A 14035-nucleotide genomic window follows, 5' to 3' on the forward strand; every position below is an offset into this window, starting at 1 on the left:
AGCCTTTCCTGCGCCTCTTGCGGAGGAGGTTGTCGGGGCTGGTTCTGCGCGGCGCGGGCACGGGGGTGGTCCTCTCGGCCTACGCCGACGACGTGCTCCTCACTTTCACCGACCCGGCTGACCTGGGGAGGATGCGCGAGTGCCAGGCCGTGTACTCGGCGGCGTCTTCCGCCAGGATCAACTGGGCCAAATGTTCCGGACTACTGGTCGGCCCGTGGCGGGTGGACTCTCTGCCGGAGGAGTTACGGGGGTTCAGCTGGAGTACCACCCATCTCCTCTACCTGGGGGTCTACCTCAGCCCGGCTGAGGAATCCTGGCCGGCCAACTGGCAGGAGCTGGAGGCCAAAGTCTCGGCTCGCCTAGGCCGCTGGACAGGACTGCTCCGAGTGCTATCTTACAGGAGTCGAGTGCTGGTCATAAACCAGCTGGTGGCCGCCATGCTGTGGTACCGGCTGGTCACTTTGGTCCCTCCTCTTGGCTTTGTCGCTGGCATCCAGAGAACGTTGGTCGATTTCTTCTGGGACAAAAAGATGCACTGGGTCGCCGCGCAGGCTCTGAGTCTCCCTATTGAGGAGGGCGGTCAGTCGCTGGTGTGCGCCCGCACCCAGGTCGCGACGTTCCGCCTTCAGACCTTGCGGCGATACCTTTACGTCGAGCCTCCTCCTAGATGGTGCGCCCTGGCGACGTATTTTTTCCGCCAGGTGCGTAACCTCAACTACGACACGCAGCTCCTGTTCGTCGACCGTGACGGTTTGCAGGTCGCCCTCAAGACGCTGCCTGTCTTTTACCAGGACCTGATCACTGTCTGGAACATGGTCGAATCGCGTCGCGCCTACCCTCCGGCTGGAGTAGCGGCTGTCGTCAGGGAGCCGTTGCTCAGGAATCCGCACCTCCGTACTCGCGGGTTCGAGTGGCTGTCGGAGGAGAGGGCCGCGGCGGCGAGGGTGACCAGGGTCGGGGACGTGCTGGGTGCCGGGGGCCTGGGCTGGACGCTGCCGCAGGACATAGCAGGCAGGGCGGCGGTAGACGTCCAGTACGTGGCCACCGCCATCCGACGCCTCAAAACGGCGGTGCTCGGACCCGACGTAGTACACCAGTTGGAGGACGCTCAGGTGTGCGGTGGGATCCCGTCCGAGCTCACCCCAGCCCGGACGGAATTTCACATTGGCCCCAAGGTCCCGTACTTCCCGCGGGAGCCTGTGCCCCACAACCTGAGCCGCCTCCGAAATTTTAACTTTGTTTCGTTTAGGGAGATAAAAAGAAGAGCCCTGTACCGACTGCTGCTGCACACCATCCACCTCTTCTCCCTCATCCACCGTCCGGACACGCCTTGGCGTGCCCATTTGCCACCGGGCGGTGGGGATCCCCAGTGGAGGGCTCTCTACGCGGGAGTCCTCCCCCTTTCTCTCGGGGATCTGGGGTGGAGGGTGCTGCACGCAGCAGTCCCCTGCAACCGCAGATTGCGGTGGTTCACGGACTCCCAGCCCAACTGCTTGTTCTGTGGCGCTGTGGAGTCCGTGGACCATATATATATTGGGTGTGGGCGTTTGCACTCCCTTTTTGATTTCCTTAAAAACCTTCTCCTCTGTTTTTGGCTGCACTTCAGTCCCACGCTCCTGATCTTTGGGCACCCGGTACGGAGGAGGGAGGGCAGGTCTGAAGACCTCCTCGTGGGTCTGCTCCTGGGCCTGGCCAAGCTGGCCATCAACAGGTCCAGGCAGCGGGCCGTGGAGGGGGTCGTTAGGGCCGACTGCCTGCCCCTCTTCCGCGGTTACGTTAGAGCCCGGGTGTCCTTGGAGAAGGAGCACGCGGTGTCCACCAACACCCTGGAGTTGTTCAGGGAGAGGTGGGCGCCGCAGGGAGTGGAGTGCATCATTTCTCCCTCCAACTCTATTTTGATTTAGTCCCTACCCACCCCTTCACTGTTTTGATCACACAGCACTGCCCTTTGATGCGAAGGGCAGTGTTTGTCACTGGCCACCCGGGTGTTTTCCTATCTTCCTGGTGGTGGAAATTGAATAAAAGATTGGTGCACTTTGTGTCTTTCACTGTGTCTCACACCTGCACACACACACCATGGGTGCTGGGGAAAAAATAAGCACTACCGCACTTAGGTGGTAGTGTGGGGGTTAAAAGAAAAAGAAAAAAACAATAAAAAGAAGAAGAAAAAAAAAAATAAATTCCCCCTGGTCTCTCTAGGGAAGAGGCACCAGCCCCTGGAGGAGAGAGACATTCCATCAGTGTGCCAGTGGGGCTGCCCCTCTCCAGGGGATGAGCCAACGGTGCCTCTTGACTGTCCCGTACTGCGGCCTGACCTACCCCAACCCCCAGGGGCTACAGCGTAGCCTCCTGCTGCCTCAACTCCTCCGGCCCCTGTGGAGGACTTTAACAACCACGAGGGCCGTGGACTTTAACAACCACGGAGGACCCTCTGCTGGGTTGTCGAGCGGCGGAGGGGAGGAGGGTGTTATGCTCGCTCCTCCCTCCCAGACTGTTTTTCTGGGGGCCTTGGCCCTGGGGGAGGACCTTTTCCCTGAGGAGCCGGGCGTCCCGGTGTCGGGAGAGGAGTGGGACCCGAGCCTCTGCCGCCCGACGACCTGAACTCAGGACGTTCTGGGAAGGGGTGTGCCGAGGAAGGTACCGCCGGTGACCCTGGGGGTGGGGTCGCTGGGGGTTTGAGGCCGGTTGGTGGCGCCGGACCAGCCCCCATCCTCTCGGTGGGGGGGGGGGGGTCGGTGACTGAGGGCGACCTCCCGGAGGAGGGTTCGGGATCGGTGGCGGACACCGGCGATGATGCGGACTCTATCTGCAGTGACATTTTCAAATCCCACCGATCTCCCCCTCATCCCCCTTGAGGAACTCTGGGAATTTGTCGAGGAAACTCTGAGTCGCCGGGATAGAGCCCAACTGGCGCTTGACCGCTGGAGCTCCTTCGAAAGAGTTTACTGCTTGGCCCACGCTGCTCGCCAGGCACCTGGGCTCGACGTAAATGAGCGAAGGCGAGTCAGGAACTTCCTGGGGGCACTCCCGGTGAGGTCGAGTGACTTCTGTGCCCCTCCCCTGTCCTCCCAGTAAATGTATATATCGGTTTTTAACTGTACTGGTGGTGGTTGCACAATGCTTCTGACATGGAGACCACTATAGCCAGCTTCAACATCAACGACAGCAGGGAGTCACAGCGCAGATTCCAGATACTCCCGTCCCGGAGGACCGAGAGGATGTGGTGTGCTTCCTGCAAGGAAGCCACTTGCCTCCTGGGGGGGGGGGGTCGTCTACATGAGTCACCTCACCCTCAGATCTGGCGGGGTGGCTATCCTGTTGGCCCCGTATTTTCAGCCGGAGATCTTGGGGGTCAGGGAGCCCGTGCCAGGCCGCTTGCTTCACCTGACGGTTCGGCTGGTGGGGGCGCGGTGCTTCACTTGGTGAACGTCTACGCTCCCCTGGCCGGGCCGAGGCAAGCGAGCTTCTTCAAAGAAGTGTCCGCTCACCTCGCCTCCATCGACGAGAACCAATGCGTCGTCCTCGGGGGAGATTTTAACTGCGTCCTTGAGGTAAGGGACCACGGCGGTGCCCGCTCTGGCTGGGCGTGGGGGAGGAGGTTGGGGGACTTGGTCAAGTCCTTCGACCTGGTGGACGTCTGGCGGAATCTCCATCCCGACTCCATTGCCTTCACCTTCGTGAGGCCTGGGGTCGGAGCGTCCAGAATCGAACACCTGTACGTTTCGTGGGCGTACACCTCCTGTTTTCCGAAGGCCTCCACGCAGCAGGTGTCGTGCACGGACCATCACCTGATGTGGGCGGAACTCCTTCCGTTCGGCGCCAGGCTCGGCTCCACGTACTGGCACTTTAACAACCTGCTGCTGGAGGACGAGCGGTTCCGGGACTCGTTTCATCGTTTCTGGGCCGGCTGGAGAAGGAAGCGGGGAAGCTTCCCCTCCTTGAGGCTATGGTGGGACGTGGGCAAGGCTCACGTCCGCGTCTTCTGTCAGGAGTACGCGAGGGGGTCGACGAAGAGGCGGAAATCCAGGATTGGGGAGTTGGAGAGGGAGTTGCTCGACCTGGAGTCACGCCTCGGTCAGCCCGACGTGGACCTGGCCCTGCGCGGGGCGTACGAAGAGAAGAAGGCTGCGCTCCGGGACCTGCAGCTCATCGGGGCGCGTACGTGCGGTCGCGGATCCAGCTCCTCCAGGACCTGGACCGCGGCTCCCCCTTCTACTCGCTGGAAAAAAGGCGTGGCACCCGTCAGCAGCTCCTTGTGCTGCTGGCCGACGACGGGTCCCTCGTCTCGGATCCGGAGGGCATCAGGGCCCACGTCCGGAACTATTACACGGCTCTGTTCTCTCCGGATCCGTCCAGCGAGGATGCTCGCAGAGTTCTGTGGGAGGACCTGCCGCAGCTCAGCCCGGAGGACGCCGGAAGGCTCGACGCTCCCGTCACCTTAGAGGAGCTGACCGGCGCCCTCGACCGGCTCTCGAGGGGCAAAACCCCGGGGCTGGACGGGCTGACTGTGGAGTTCTTCAGGGCATTCTGGGACGTCCTGGGGAGCGACTACGCACAGGTCCTGGGGGAGTGTCTAAATGCCGGACAGCTGCCCCTTTCTTGGCGCAGGGCGGTCATCATCCTGCTGCCAAAGAAGGGGGACCTTCGTTCTTTAAAGAACTGGCGTCCGGTCTCCCTCCTCAGCACGGATTACAAAATCTTCGCCAGGGTGTTGTCTTCTCGCCTGGCCTCCGTGCTGGCCCACATGACTCACCCAGACCAGTCCTACACGGTCCCGGGCCAGAGGATACACTATAACGTCCACCTGGTCCGGGACCTGATCCATTTCTGTCGACGGGCTGGTCTGCCGAGCGCCTTCCTGTCTCGACCAGGAGAAGGCATTCGACAGGGTCGATCACGAGTACCTGCTCGGGACTCTGCGGGCATTCTGGTTTGGGACGCGGTTTGTCGCCCGGATCCGACTTTTGTACGCCGCCGCAGAGTGTCTGGTTAAAGTTAACGGGTCCCTGACAGCGCCCCTTCGCTTCGGGAGAGGAGTGCGTCAAGGCTGCCCCCTGTCCGGCCAGCTGTATTCCCTGTGCGTGGAGCCTTTCCTGCGTCTCTTGCGGAGGAGGTTGTCGGGGCTGGTTCTGTGCGGCGCGGGCACGGGGGTGGTCCTCTCGGCCTACGCTGACGACGTGCTCCTCACTTTCACCGACCCGGCTGACTTGGGGAGGATGCGAGAGTGCCAGGCCGTGTACTCGGCGGCGTCTTCCGCCAGGATCAACTGGGCCAAATGTTCCGGACTACTGGTCGGCCCGTGGCGGGTGGACTCTCTGCCGGAGGAGTTACGGGGGTTCAGCTGGAGTACCTCGGCCAGGCTGAGGAATCCTGGCCGGCCAACTGGCAGGAGCTGGAGGCCAAAGTCTCGGCTCGCCTAGGCCGCTGGACAGGACTGCTCCGAGTGCTATCTTACAGGAGTCGAGTGCTGGTCATAAACCAGCTGGTGGCCGCCATGCTGTGGTACGGGCTGGTCACTTTGGTCCCTCCTCCTGGCTTTGTCGCTGACATCCAGAGAACGTTGGTCGATTTCTTCTGGGACAAAAAGATGCACTGGGTCGCCGCGCAGGTTCTGAGTCTCCCTATTGAGGAGGGCGGTCAGTCGCTGGTGTGCGTCCGCACCCAGGTCGCGACGTTCCGCCTTCAGACCTTGCGGTGATACCTTTACGTCGAGCCTCCTCCTAGGTGGTGCGCCCTGGCGACGTATTTTTTCCGCCAGGTGCGTGACCTCAACTACGACACGCAGCTCCTGTTCGTCGACCGTGACGGTTTGGAGGTCGCCCTCAAGACGCTGCCTGTCTTTTACCAGGACCTGATCACTGTCTGGAACATGGTCGAATCGCGTCGCGCCTACCCTCCGGCTGGAGTAGCGGCTGTCGTCAGGGAGCCGTTGCTCAGGAATCCGCACCTCCGTACTCGCGGGTTCGAGTGGCTGTCGGAGGGGAAGGCCGCGGCGGCGAGGGTGACCAGGGTCGGAGACGTGCTGGGTGTCGGGGGCCTGGGCTGGACGCTGCCGCAGGACATAACAGGCAGGGCAGCGGTAGACATCCAGTACGTGGCCACTGCCATCCGATGCCTTAAAATGGCGGTGCTCGGACCGGACGTAGTGCACCAGTTGGAGGACGCTCAGGTGTGCGGTGGGATCCAGTCCGCGCTCACCCCAGCCCGGACGGAATTTCACATTGGCCCCAAAGTCCTGTACTTCCCGCGGGAGCCTGTGCCCCACAACCTGAGCCGCCTCCGAAATTTTAACTTTGTCTCGTTTAGGGATATAAAAAGAAGAACCCTGTACAGACTGCTGCTGCACACCGTCCACCTCTTCTCCCTCATCCACCGTTCGGACACGCCTTGGTGTGCCCATTTGCCACCGGGCGGTGGGGATCCCCAGTGGAGGGCTCTCTACGCGGGAGTCCTCCCCCTTTCTCTCGGGGATCTGGGGTGGAGGGTGCTGCACGCAGCAGTCCCCTGCAACTGCAGATTGCGGTGGTTCACGGACTCCCAGCCCAACTGCTTGTTCTGTGGCGCTGTGGAGTCCGTGGACCATGTGTATATATTGGGTGTGGGCGTTTGCACTCCCTTTTTGATTTCCTGAAAAACCTTCTCCTCTGGTTTTGGCTGCACTTCAGTCCCACGCTCCTGATCTTTGGGCACCCGGTACGGCGGAAGGAGGGCAGGTCTGAAGACCTCCTCGTGGGTCTGCTCCTTGGCCTGGCCAAACTGGCCATTAACAGGTCCAGGCAGCGGGCCGTGGAGGGGGTCGTTAGGGCCGACTGCCTGCCCCTCTTCCGCGGTTATGTTAGAGCCCGGGTGTCCTTGGAGAAGGAGCACGCGGTGTCGACCAACACCCTGGAGTTGTTCAGGGAGAGGTGGGCGCCGCAGGGAGTGGAGTGCATCATTTCTCCCTCCAATTCTATTTTGATTTAGTCCCTACCCTCCCCTTCACTGTTTTGATCACACAGCACTGTCCCTTGATGTGAAGGGCAGTGCTTGTCACTGGCCACCCGGGTGTTTTCCTTTCTTCCTGGTGGTGGAAATTGAATAAAGATTCGTGCACCTTGTGTCTCTCACTGTGTCTCACACCTGCACACACACACCATGGGTGCTGGGGAAAAAATAAGCCCTACCACAGTTGGGCGGTAGTGTGGGGGTAAGAGGAAAAAAAATGAACTGAGCGAAACCCTGTTGATTAAAAGCTTTAGGAACCATAGGTACAAAGTTCTGTTGCAATCACGACATGATTAATATAAAACTACCCAGATACTGTATTTCATATTATTGTTTTACCAAATAAATTTATTTATTTTGCTTTTGAAAGTATTAACACTAAAATCTGTAAATTGACCTCTCCGTCATTAATTGCTCACATTATCTGTCCAGAAATGTTATTGAATGAATTATTACAATGTGGCCTGTTGACTCTCTCAAGCAGATGTAAAGGTCACATTGTATTAGTTTGGAGATGAAGAAGGGGCTCTCTCACTTTTGTGGCTAAATTTATTCCTCGATCAATGCCACTGAAGCACATTACCTATCAATTCCTCATAATTTTTAGGAGCATGCTGTGTTCCAAATTAGCTATTGCATTTCCTACACAAGTGACACCATTTCCAATATAGTTCAATGCATATAAGCCACTTTTGGGTGGTCCTGAGATTGAGAAAGATGCTACATAAATGGGAGGTTTATCCTTTAGACAGACGCTGGGATCCACAGAGAGTGTAGAGTTAGTGACAGGCTGAAGATTGAGAATTGATGACCTGCAGATTATGGATCATAAATACTGACCTGTATGGGTTCATGTTGCAGATGGTAACAGCTGGGAAGGTGATTTCCTGAAATTGGACAGTGATGGTGACAGAGGCAGTGTAGTAAGAAATGATGAGTAAGGCACACTGCCAGATGATGATGCCCACCGCACTCAATGTCAGAATCATCCAAGCTGCCCTCCGCAGACGGCCTTGCGATACCACAATCCTGCGGCAACCGTGGGTGTTGGTATGGTAGCAGTACCATTGCAGCAACTCAAAGATGCTTGCTGCCTGTGGTCCTGTCACCGGCAGCTTCTCTTTGATCTTCTCTTTCAGTCGCTTTCTCCCTGATTCCATAGTATTTCTGCTGTGGGTCCTTGACACAGGAAGAGGTTTCATAGAAACTTGACATGACCATTTAGAGACATAGAGCTTCACAGCACAGAAGCAGACATAGAACATAGAATGCTACAGTGCAGAACAGGCCCTTTAGCCCTCGATGTTGCACCAACCTGTGAAATTAATCTGATGCCTATCTAAGCTACACCGTTCCATTATTATCCATATATATGTCCAATGCCATTTAAATGCCCTTAACATTGGCGAGCCTACTACTGTTTCAGGCAGGTCATTCCATGCCCCTACTACTCTCTGAGTAAAGAAATTACCCCTGATATCTGTCCTAAATCTACCACCCCTCAATTTAAAGCTATGTCTCCTTGTGTTAGTCTTCACCATCTGAGGAAAAAGGCTCTCACTGTCCACCCAATCTAACCCTTTGGTTATCTTGTACGTTTCGATTAAGTCACCTCTCAACCTCTCCTCTTCAGTGAAAACAGCCTCAGTTCCCTCAGCTTTTCCTTATAAGACCTTCCTTCCATACCAGGAAACACCCTAGCAAATCTCCCCTGAACCCTTTCCAAAGCTTCCACATCCTTCCTATAATGTGGTGTCAAGAACTGCATGCAATATTCCAGGTGCGGCCTTACCAGTGTCTTGTACAGCTGAAGCATGACCTTGTGGCTCTGAAACTCAATCCCCCTACCAATAAACGCCAACACACCATATGCCTTCTTAACAACCCTATTAACCTGGGTGGCAACTTTCAGGGATTTATGCACCTGGACACCAAGATCTCTCTGCCATGTATACTGACAAGAATTTTACCATTAGCCCAGTACCCTGCATTCCTGAAACAGAGGAACCTCAATTATTTGAATATCAATTATCCGAATATCGAATTATCTGAAGGAGATCTCGAGGTCTCGATAGAAACGTTACATCAAAGATGTGTTTTCAACACTGATCGCGTCTTTTTGTTTACCGTGATTAAACAGGCACTGTCTCCAAATGACTGACCTTCTGCCCTCTCTCTCTCCCCGTACTTTCCCTGGAGTTCTACAGAGAGGTGTACCCTAAACCCCCCCCCCATATAATCTCTCCAACATTGTCCTGTACAGGGTAAAGGCGGAACCTGTCAAAATGTTGCAGTAAAAAGTTGTGTGTGTGCTATTTGGAAGCTTACCCCACAAAGGCAGCAGCAGTCTTCTTGTTGTTGGTGTCCAGTCTGGCTGCCCTGGAGAGGGAGCAGGGGTGGACAGGGGACACACGGGGTAGCGGGTGGGAGCAGTGTTGGACTGGGTAGGGGGCGTGTGGGCGGGCAGTGTTGGATGGGGTGTGGGGTGGTGTTGGACAGGGTTGGGGGTCGGGCAGGGGGCAGGGGGCGGGGGGTCGGGCAGGGGGCGGGGGCTCGAGCGTGGTGTGCTGTGTCTCATCTCCTGAACGGGGAGCAGACTTTAAAAACTCCGAGCCCCAGAGGAAAGGCATTTAATCGATTAACCGAATATTCAATTATCCAAACAAAATCATGCCTGTCCATCTCGTTCGGATAATCAAGGTTCTTCTGTATTTCTTCCGAAGTGAACTACCTCACACTTTTCCACATTAAACTCCATTTGCCACTTCTCCGCCAAGATCTGCATCTTATCTATGTCCCTCTGTAACCCACAACATCCTTCGGCACTATCCACAACTCTGCCTACCTTAGTGTCATCTGTAAATTTACTAACCTATCCTTCTACACCCACATCCAGATCATTTATAAAAATGACAAACAGTAGTGGCCCCAAAACAGATCCTTGCAGCACACCACTGGTAACTGTTCCAGGATGAACATTTCCCATCAACCACCACCCTCTGTATTCTTTCAGCTAGCCAATTTCTGATTGAATTCGCTAAATCACCTTCAATCTTGGAATTCCATATTTTGTGCAATAGCCTACCGTGTGGAACCTTATTAAATGCCTTACTGAAGTCCTGAAGAAGGGCTTATGCCCGAAACGTCGATTCTCCTGTTCCCTGGATGCTGCCTGACCTGCTGCGCTTTTCCAGCAACACATTTCCAGCGCTGAAGTCCATATACACCCCATCAACCACTTTACCTTCATCCACCTGTTTTGTCACCTTCTCAAAGAATTCAATAAGGTTAGTTAGTTAGGCACAATCTACCCCTCACAAAACCATGTTGACTATCTCTAATCAAATTATTCTTTTCCAGATGATTATAAATCCTTTCTCTTATAACCTTTTCCAACACCTTATCCACAACTGAAGTAAGGCTCACTGGCCTATAATTATCAGGGTTGTCTCGACTCCCCTTCTTAAACAAGGGAACAACATTTGCCAACCTCCAGTCTTCTGGCACTACTCCTGTCAACAATGATGACATAAAGATCAAAGCCAAAGGCTCTGCAATCTCCTCCCTGGCTTCCCAGGGAATCTGAGGATAAATCCCATCCGGCCCAGGGGTCTTATCTATTTTCAGATCTTCCAAAATTGCTAAAACCTCATCATTGTCAACTGAAATCCCTAATCTTGTAGCCTGTATCTCTGTATTCTCACTAACATTGCCCTTTTCTAATGTGAATACTGATGGAAAGTATTCATTAAGCACTTCCTCTATGTCCTCAGATTTCACACACAACTTCCCACTGCTATCTTTGATTGGCTTGAATTTTACTCTACTCATCCTTTTATTCCTGATGTACCAATAGAAGGCCTTAGGATTTTGCTTGATCCTATCTGCCAACAACTTCTCATGTCCCCTCCTGGCTCTTCTTAGACCTCTCTTTAGATCTTTTCTGGCTAACTTATAACTCTCAAGCCTCTAACTGAGCCTTCACACCTCATCTCACATAAGCCTTTTTCTTCCTCTTGACAAGAGCTTCAACTTCTTTAGTAAACCATGGCTCTCTCTCTCTCGACAACTACTGCCCTGCCTGATAGATAAATACTTATCAAGCACCTGCAGTAGCTGTTCCTTGAATAAGCTCCACATTTCAAGTGTGTCTATCCCCTGCAGTTTCCTCCCTCATCCTATGCATCCCAAATCTTGCCTAATCCCATCATAATTGCCTATCCCTGCCCTTCGGTCTGATTCGTCCATGCTAACCAGATATCCTAAATTAACCTAGTCCCATTTGCCAGCATTTGGCCCATCTCCCTCCACACCCTTCGTATTCATATACCCATACAGATGCCTTTTAAATGTTGTAATTGAACCAACCTCCACCACTACCTCTGACAAATCATTCCATACACGCACCACTCTCTACATGAAAACGTTGCCCCATAGGTCCCTGTTAAATCTCTCCCCTCTCACCCTAAACACATGCTGTCTAGTTTTGGACTCCCCTATCCTGGGGGAAAGGCCTTGCATATTCACCCTATCCATGCCCCTCATAATTTTATAAATTTCTATAAGGTCACCCTCCAGTGTCCGACACTCCAGGGAAAATAGTCCTAGCCTATTCAGCCTCTCCCTATAGCTCAAACCTTCCAATCTTGGCAACACTGTTATGCCCTGTCCTCTTCATCTTCCCTGGCAGCCCTTCCATACCTTCTCACCTGTCCTATGCTTCCCTCCCATCCTCTTCGTGCCTCACATCCATCTCCCTTTTTCCATGCCTTCGCTCTCATCCCTCTCCCACATGCCCCATCTCCCATCTGTAACTCATCCATTTTTCCATCTTCTCCCTCACTCCTTTTTCCCACTTCTCCCTTATGCCAATTTTCCTGGTTCTTCCCTCTGTCCTCCAACATTTCCCAAATCCCTCCACCCCATAGCCTCTCCCCAAGAATGGGGGCATTTGTGAGTCCACACCTTGAACACTGTGCAATTTTAGTCTCCTTATTTAAAGAAGGATTAAACATCTTTGAACTGATTCAAAGGAACTTTATCAGACTGATACCTGGAGTGAGCGGGTAGGCTTATGGGGAAGGTTGGACAGGCTGGGCATGTTTCCTCTGGAGTTCCAGAGAGTCAGGGGGTGACTTGGTTGAAGTGATAAACTTAAATGGTCTTGACAAGGTCAACATGGGAAGAATGTTTCTTCTTGTGGATCAGTCCAGAAATAGGGGGCACTGTTTCAAAATTAGGGGTTTCCCTTTCAGGACAGAGATGAGAAGATTTGTTTTCTCTCTCAGATCATTGGGTGCTGGAAGTCTCTACCTCTGAATGCAATAGAAGTGGTGTCATTCAATATTCTTCAGATGGAGGTGTGTAGACCCTTGTTAGGCAGGAAATAAAAGGTTTTTAAGGGAATGTGAAATTCTAAACACCCACAGAACGAATGTTGCCGAATGATGAAACGGCTTAAGGGGCAGAATGGTTTACTTCTATTTCTATTTTGTAACTTTGTAATAGAAATGCATCCACACCCCATGGCTTTGCTTAAATGGAAAATAAATAGCAAGAACATTGTAAATCCAGTTTTAATCCAACTTGCCAGGGGGAGAAAGGAATGGTTTGAGGTTGAAATTATTGAGGTCACTGATGAGTGAAATCAGTTGAATTATAAAATGTGTGTCTGACTTCAAAAATAATGAGCAAGACCCCTATAGTCAAGTAGCTGACTCAGGCTCAAGTCTGTCAGCTATTTTCAGAGTTACAGCCAGCAACTGGATAATAATGCTCACATTGAAGAGAAAAGCCAGTCTTCCTGCTCTGGTCCCAGGCTTGGAGAATGAACAACCAAGTACAATTCATAAATATGACCTATACTTTGGGGCACATGAAATAAATCAGTTCTGACAGTGTTGTGATCAGAGTGGGGTGGGAGTAGGGGTGTAGGTTGGGGGCATGTAGATAGAGAAGGTAATTGCAGTTAAAATTGAAGACAGTTATGAACTCCTTTAATGGAAGATAGATATTTGTACATAAACACAGACTTTAATTTTTTTAAAAAAAGATTTGTCTCTTTTGAAGTGACTCGAGTTGTACTTACCAGCAACACAGGGAATTAGTAAGTGGGAACTCACTAACTCCAACTTTCTAAAGGATTTGGGGGATTTAGTGCTCCCTCTCACAACTGAAAGATATTGAAGTGCATTTTTACCTAAGCTTTTTTAGGGTTGCCACTTAAAGAAGGAACACAATGAGACTCCAAAACATTAAAACAAATTGCACAACTTACCAGAAAGTGCCCTGTCTCATAGCAATCTCATTAAAATCACTTTAAAAGGTTTGGGTGTAATGAGGGTGTAGGGAAACAGTTTCAATCAAACAGATAGTTAACATTAAAAAGATATTTCAATCAACACTCCAATGATATTTTGTTTAGATTATCTAGTTAACGATACTTAGCTTTATGACGGATTACATTACTGTATAACTGGGGATTATTCACACAAAGAAAAACTTGAACATACCTGTTTAAGGTGTGAGAGAGACACAGAGCAGTTGTTTAAGGTGAATCCTGGACGCTGGGAATGCAGAGTCCTGAGGTTTTGTGTGTGTGGCTTGTCAGTTTGGACAGTCTGATTTGACTGCCAGTTCTTGCTTTATAGACCCACCCCCAGCTGAAGAGACTGCTCCAGGACTCAGAGTGACACCTTCTGGTACAAACCCTGGTCAATGACCTAACAACACTTGTTCTACATACAAACAAACTGGGCCCTATGTGCAGGGCACATCAATAAATTGAAGAAAGCTGGGAGACCAAACTAATCATCAGTTTAAGAAATGAGAAAAAGCAGAAAATACAAAGCAACAGATTTATAAGGGAATAGGAATAAGGGAAAAGTGAGCATTTATTGGCCAACCTTAACTGCTAAAGGTGATTGGTGATACAATTGAGGGACTCGTTCTACCACTTCAGGCAACAGCAAAGGGTACAGGTTGTACCTGTCTTTTTAATGTAAAACAGGCATAAAATGCACCAATGTAGAAGTGGGAGGACTCAATGCTC

General features: G+C 52.5%; 1 protein-coding gene across 2 annotated transcripts in view; it reads right to left on the reverse strand.

The window, feature by feature from the left end:
* LOC122560396 (epithelial sodium channel subunit gamma-like) overlaps positions 1 to 13614 on the reverse strand; it is a 47775-nt gene extending 34161 nt beyond the window's left edge. Inside the window, exons 1-2 of one of the 2 annotated variants that reach the window (XM_043711027.2) lie at positions 13497 to 13614; positions 7825 to 8163 (exon numbers count right to left, since the gene is read on the reverse strand). In XM_043711027.2, coding sequence (XP_043566962.2) covers positions 7825 to 8144 — 320 coding nt within the window. In that variant the 5' untranslated portion in view covers positions 8145 to 8163; positions 13497 to 13614. The remainder of the gene's footprint in view (positions 1 to 7824; positions 8164 to 13496) is intronic. The other variant, XM_043711028.2, reaches the window with a different exon arrangement.
* Positions 13615 to 14035: the final 421 nt, after the last annotated feature.

This window comes from Chiloscyllium plagiosum, unplaced genomic scaffold (genome assembly GCF_037043375.1).
Source record: "Chiloscyllium plagiosum isolate Xiang-an unplaced genomic scaffold, Cpla_swu_hap1 HiC_scaffold_20, whole genome shotgun sequence".
Classification (NCBI taxonomy): domain Eukaryota; kingdom Metazoa; phylum Chordata; class Chondrichthyes; order Orectolobiformes; family Hemiscylliidae; genus Chiloscyllium; species Chiloscyllium plagiosum.